This window comes from Galeopterus variegatus, unplaced genomic scaffold, assembly GCF_000696425.1.
Source record: "Galeopterus variegatus unplaced genomic scaffold, G_variegatus-3.0.2 Scaffold3928, whole genome shotgun sequence".
Lineage (NCBI taxonomy): Eukaryota > Metazoa > Chordata > Mammalia > Dermoptera > Cynocephalidae > Galeopterus > Galeopterus variegatus.
The window spans coordinates 391,308-397,549 of record NW_007730039.1 but is presented as its reverse complement, the minus strand read 5'-3'; the positions used below and the strand labels follow the sequence as shown (position 1 = coordinate 397,549).

General features: G+C 37.2%; 1 protein-coding gene across 1 annotated transcript; it reads right to left on the bottom strand.

Moving 5' to 3' along the window:
- Positions 1-3,769: 3,769 nt before the first annotated feature.
- On the bottom strand, positions 3,770-4,839 carry LOC103601893 (olfactory receptor 9K2-like). Its single transcript, XM_008586301.1, is given in 3 exon segments — positions 3,770-4,416; positions 4,546-4,629; positions 4,632-4,839. Coding segments are annotated over 3 exon segments (939 nt in total).
- Between the last annotated feature and the right edge of the window lie 1,403 nt (positions 4,840-6,242).

The window sequence follows — 6,242 nt, the reverse complement described above, 5'->3', positions numbered from 1 at the left end:
ATTATTGGGAATTCTTCTGTGTACAAAATGTGTCTCTCGTCTCCCATTTATTTATTTAGTCAATCATTATTTACTACAAACTCATATATATTTATTTTATACTTTGGGTTATAACCTGATAGTGTGTTATTCAACTTATCGCTCAAATTTTTCCAACCTTAGCCATTGGGAGCTTTTTCAAATTGCTTCCTATGTCCCTTTAAAATGCCCCATTATTTTTTTAAAGACTCCCTCACTTTTTGTCACTGGAAGGTGCTTAAGATTCTTCTTGGATGCTCCTTGCCCTAGCCCTAGAATTGGCAGTTTCTCTAATTATTTCTGGTTCCTTTTATTAGGGAATGTTATTAAAAACCAGGATGGGGTGCTTGGTGGGCTTGTTGCTACTGGGTGTTATAGCTTCTAGAATCTCTTAACAGGCAGTTAGAAAATATACATGCTAAACCATGTATACATACATATCTATAATTATTTCTGCATCTGTATCTATATTAATCTAAAGATGAATTCATACTGATGGCTCCAACCCTAATTTCATACCGCATGGTTCTCTCTAACCTTCTCCTTTGCTTATCTATAAACTTCCGTTCCAACAGTGAGAAACCTAGTGGTTTCCACTATTTGCCACGTATTCACTTATTTCTTCAATCCCAGGATACATGCACTGCAGTTTCATGATAGTAAACCTGTACCCCTGTGAGAAACATTACAAACCAGAGAACTGTGTTTATGTACTATACCTTTTTAATTTAGTTTCATAGTTTCCACACAGAAAGCTGTTTTCCAAAACTACTTAGACCAGCTCCTTTTTCCCCTTTCTCTCCAGTGAGAATATGTCATACATTTGTAATACAGGGTGATTCTTCTTTCAGACCCTGCATTTCATCCCAGAATCCCCTGTTCTCCTAGCTAATTCTTTTTCTTTCTTTTTTTTTTTTTCCTTTTTGTCTTTTCTACTGACCAGTAACGGGATCGCAACCCTCGGTGTCGCGCCCGCACCGGGGACCGGCAACGGGATTGCAACCCTCGGTGTTGCGCCCGCACCACGCTCAGCCAGTGAGCGGGAACCGGTCTCCACATGGGATCCGAACCCTCGGCGGGAGCGCTGTCGCGCTCTCAAGCGGCGCACTCTCCAGTGCGCCACCGGGCCATCCCCCTAGCTAATTCTTTTTAATTGAATACATAAGATTCATTTTTTGTGCTATGAAGTTCTATGGGATTTGGCAAATGCACAGGTACAGAACCTTATAGATTATTTCCACCACCCTGAAAATTCCCTGGGCCTCTCTAGTCAAACACTACTCTCTCTCCAGATCTCTAGAAACTACTTATCTAGTTTTCTTCCCTATAGTTTTGCCTTTTCCAGAATATCATGTAGATGTAATCATATGTTCACTTAGGAAATGCATTTAAAATTTATCCACATTGTTGCGTGAATTAAAAATTGGTTCCTTTTATTTCTAAATTGCATTCCATTGTAAGAATATACCACATTTTGTCTGTCCACTCACCTATCAAAATTTACCTTCATTGCTTCCAGTTTGGGGTGGTTATGAGTAAAGCTGCTATAAGCATTCATGTGCAGTTCTTATGTAAACATAAATTTTTTAAATTAGTTTGGTAAATACCCAGGAACACAAATGCTGGTTTGTACAGTTAATATATGTTTAACTTTATAAAGATCTGCCTGACTATCTGCTGTGCCATTTTCCATCCGCAATGGCAATGAATGAGAGTTCCTGTTGCTCTACATCCCCACCAGTATTTGATATTGTCTGGTTTCTGAATTTTAGTCATTTAAATAGGGATGCCATTATGCTCTGAAGATTCAATTTGTTCTAATTAGATAAGGTTATAGTCAAAGGTCTAACCCTCCACTAGCATAGGGGCAGGCAAGAGGTACCCAAAACTTCATCTACATTGTACTTCCTATCAGAATTTAAATTTATAGAAATGGAAAAAAGAGTTTGAAGGTGCTTGAAGTTCACATGTTGCAGATGTAGCGGTAAGTGAGATTGGATTCTGCTTGCGGACTCTACAACAGTTCTTGCTTTATCATTCCTAGGAATGCCTTGGTTCTTACCCAATTGCAAGGCTTTTCTCCAGCTTTTCTCTTCATTTATATTCCCTTCCAATATATTCCCCTTGCTTAACTAGCCAAAGTGATTTTTCAATATTTTACCAACAAGTAAACCTACTTGGAATGCACTCAATAAGACAAATGAAAAAGCGATGTTTATAGCTGAAGTGCAGAAAGTTGTTAAATACTGATTGATTTATTGGAAATATTAATAAAGAATGAATAAGATTCATTTTTGAAATCTAGAACCACATTCAGAATACCACACACACACACACACACACACAAAGACACTTTTGTAGGAAAAATATTGAAGTAGTCTTTGGTTAAGGAATTTTTCCATTTGGAATACATAAGAATTAAAAGAGAAGCCTATTTTTGCTAAGTATGTTAAATACCATAATACTACTGCTCTACTATTCCCCTCCCTCCCTATTCTGATCCTCCTTTTTTTAACCTCTGAAAAGAATCATACTCTCATAATTGCTGGTATCTTTCAAAACCTTGATTGAATATATTGATATCTTCTGATATTATAGAAGTAGGCAAACATACATAAAACAGTACATCTTTTACATTATCCCCTCACTTCTTCATCTTCCCATCAACATTGCAATTTTCTCCCATAATATACAAATGAAAGAGATATAATGGGGCAGAACCTTGATACTTTTCTTCAGCAATCTTCTCTGTTGGTCTTATCATATTGGGAGATTTGAAGTACCTACAATTCACATTTAAAAGTATGTGCCTGAATTGGGAAAATCATAACAATTTGGTAACAAAATACTACTTGAAAAATGTAAATGCCCTCATTAAAGTGTAACATCAAATACAACAAATGTCAGGAAGATGGAAAGATCACATAAAATTTAAATATCAAATGTACAGTAGTAAAAACTGTAAGCATATAAATAGCAACAATCAAAGAAAACAAAATGATCAAGTACTAACTGGTGAAAGTTGTTTGAAATATCTAGAGAAATTTTGCCCCCTCAAAATAGGGCATCAGTACTAAAGACTTTCTTTGTGGATTTGAGTGTTTAGTTTTTAGAAGATTGGATGCAGAATATCATTCTCTATCTCTTTGACATGATAACAAATCAATAACAATCAATACTGAAAATAAATAACAATTAAATACAATTAAACAGCAATGATTCATTGAGTTCTGTCAAACTCATAATGGCACAGAAAAAAAAAACTTATACTATAACTTTTATTGAAGGATTATGAACCCAGAATCAAGTCACTGTGGATAGATTTTATAAAAATAAATAAATATCACAACCCAGCCACTAGTTACATAGGATTATGCATTCTGAGTTTAACATCCTACCAAAGCAATTTTTCTGCCCACTAGCTCAATAGGTGCAGAGGAAAAAAGTTAAAATAAATCCTGCTTTCTCACACTGTCATAAAGTAATACCAAGAAAGAGCAAGGAGTATATTTCTGTTTATGCAATGGCTGCAAATTTTACTGATGCCCATGCTCAAGATATTCAGATATAACACTGCTCTTACAGAAGAGTGAATGATGGATTAGTGCTACTCCTTCAGTGAAGACAATTCATTTGTGGAATAGTCAATTTAAAGGATCCTTAAGTGACTCAAGTTTGACCCCATATTAAAAGCAAATCAAAAGGAAAGAATCAGTGGACCCATTAATGAGGAACTCACAAGAAAATAGAATTAAAATAAAGCTTTTTTGTTCCACAAGATTTTTCTCAAAGCTTGTTTGACATCCTTGTTTCTAAGAGAGTAGATCAGAGGGTTTAACATGAGTGTGACCAATACGTAAAATACTGAAGCCAACTTGTGAAGTTCAGGATTACTTGAAGGTGTGAGATACACAAAGATGACAGTCCCGTAAAGCAAACTTACAACCCCCAGGTGGGAGCTGCAAGTGGAGAAGGCTTTCTTTCTCCCTTCACTGGAGGGGATCTTCAAGACTGTGGTCACAATATACATGTAAAATACTACAATGACAACTATTGTGGGCAAAATAATGAGGGCAGCCAAACTCAGAGATACCATTTTATTGACAAAGAGATCAGAACAGGAAAACTTCTCAATTTGATAAGAATCACAGTAGAAGTGATCAATGACTCGGGATGCACAGAGAGACACTGAGAATGTTACATTGACTTGGAGGATGGAACTGACCCAGCCACAGAAATAGGAACTGGCAACCAGCTGAGTGCAGAGGCGTCTTGACATGTGGACACTGTAAAGAAGAGGATTGCAGACGGCACTGAAGCGATCATAGGCCATGACTGCCAGTACAAACCCCTCTGTTACAATGAAGAGGGCAAAAAGGAATAACTGGGCAGCACAACCTGCAAACATGTGGACACTGTAAAGAAGAGGATTGCAGATGGCACTGAAGCGATCATAGGCCATGACTGCCAGGACAAACCCCTCTGTTACAATGAAGAGGGCAAAAAGGAATAACTGGGCAGCACAACCTGCAAAGGAGATGGTCTTTTTCTCAGACAGGAAGTTGACCGTGACTTTAGGAGCAATAACAGTGGAGTAGGAGAGGTCAATGAGGAGAGATTGCCTAGAAAAAAATACATTGGTGTGTTCAGCTGGGAGTCAGTCACAATGATTGCCATCATACTAATGTTCCCCAAAAGGACCGTGCCATAAACCAGCAGGAAGAGAAGGAAGAGGAGACTGTAGAGCTCTGGACGGACCCTGAAGCCTACAAGAATGAAGTCAGTTCCATCTGAGTGGTTTCCTGCTTCCTTGTCACTCATGGCAGGAACCTGCTAAGAGGTACAAGACAAGGTTAAAAATTGAACTCTCTGTCTATATCCTGGTATCATAAAAATATCCCTTTTCTGTTCTAGAAGACATTAAAATTTGTGTTGTCATCTCCTTTTTGTCATCCAATTATGGTGAAATGCTGCACACTTTTATAGGAACTGAATATGAGGTATATTGTAATTGCCCATCATTGCACAAATAGTAAGTTACCAAACTCATTGTTTCTAATATGCTTCTCTAAATCCAGCACCCTTTCCATTATAACACATGCACCTTTCACTCAAGCATTGTTTCTTTATACCTACTTAGCTCCTCACTTGATTTACATGGCAAATTTAATAGAACTAAAGGTTTTGAGAGATGTATAAATATTTATTCTCATCTTTAGTTGGTAATTTCAAATTCATTTTATCCTCAGTAATGTTTTTATTGTATAATAGAAGGATCAAATTAAAGTGTGATTTAAAACTCCTTGAGTGGACATTAGACATTAACAGAGGTCACTAAAGTAGTAACAGCTTGTGATAGTTTGAAATAGGTTACTTTTGTGATGCAGAAAGCTTTTACCCCAAAATATGGTGTTTTGACATACTGGAATAAAGAAACAGCCTCAAGGCCTCTCTGACCTTCCCCCTACCCTTCCTATCTCTCAATTCTCTGTCACTCTCCAAAGAACAGGGTGAAGCTGTTTCCTTATCTGCCTGAAGTCCAGACCTCCCAAAGAAGGAGGCAATTATCCCTGGTCCTTTACCTGAGTTTTCATTAACTTAACTCATATCACAGGAAGGAAGAAGAGTATGTAAACATACCTGGACTAACTTTTGTCACAGATCATTGTCTTCTATTTCAGTCCTATTAAGTACTTTGAAAAGAATTATTTACCAGCCATTGTCTGCTCTGCAGGCCAAATAGACTTTATCCTAGGCTGTTATATGTTCTCCAGATCCATTGCACCCCCACCCCAAGAATCATTTACTCATACACCCTCATCTCCCCTTTCTCTGTAAAGATGAGTATATAAGCTCTGTGCCTCAATGGAAAATTGGGACATTACTCTCTTATGATTTTCCCATGCATGTTAAATAATAAAATTTGTTATGCCTTTTCTTCATATTGATCTAAATTTGTCAGTGATTTTTATTGTTGAACCTTCATGGGTGAAGAGGAACTTTTCCCTTGGTCTCTAAAATACCAAAGGATTTAGTTGGGTATCCTGAATTAAACATCTTAAAAATAGGATGCATAATCAGCTTTTTAAAATGGACAAAGTTCAGATATGCTACTAGGAGAAGTCCGTGAATCTGAAAAATCTCTGTACAGATCTGTCAGGAAGCCAATTTAATCTTGTGCACCTGTGCACCTGGAAAAAAGGAAACTTCAAAACAGCAAACTG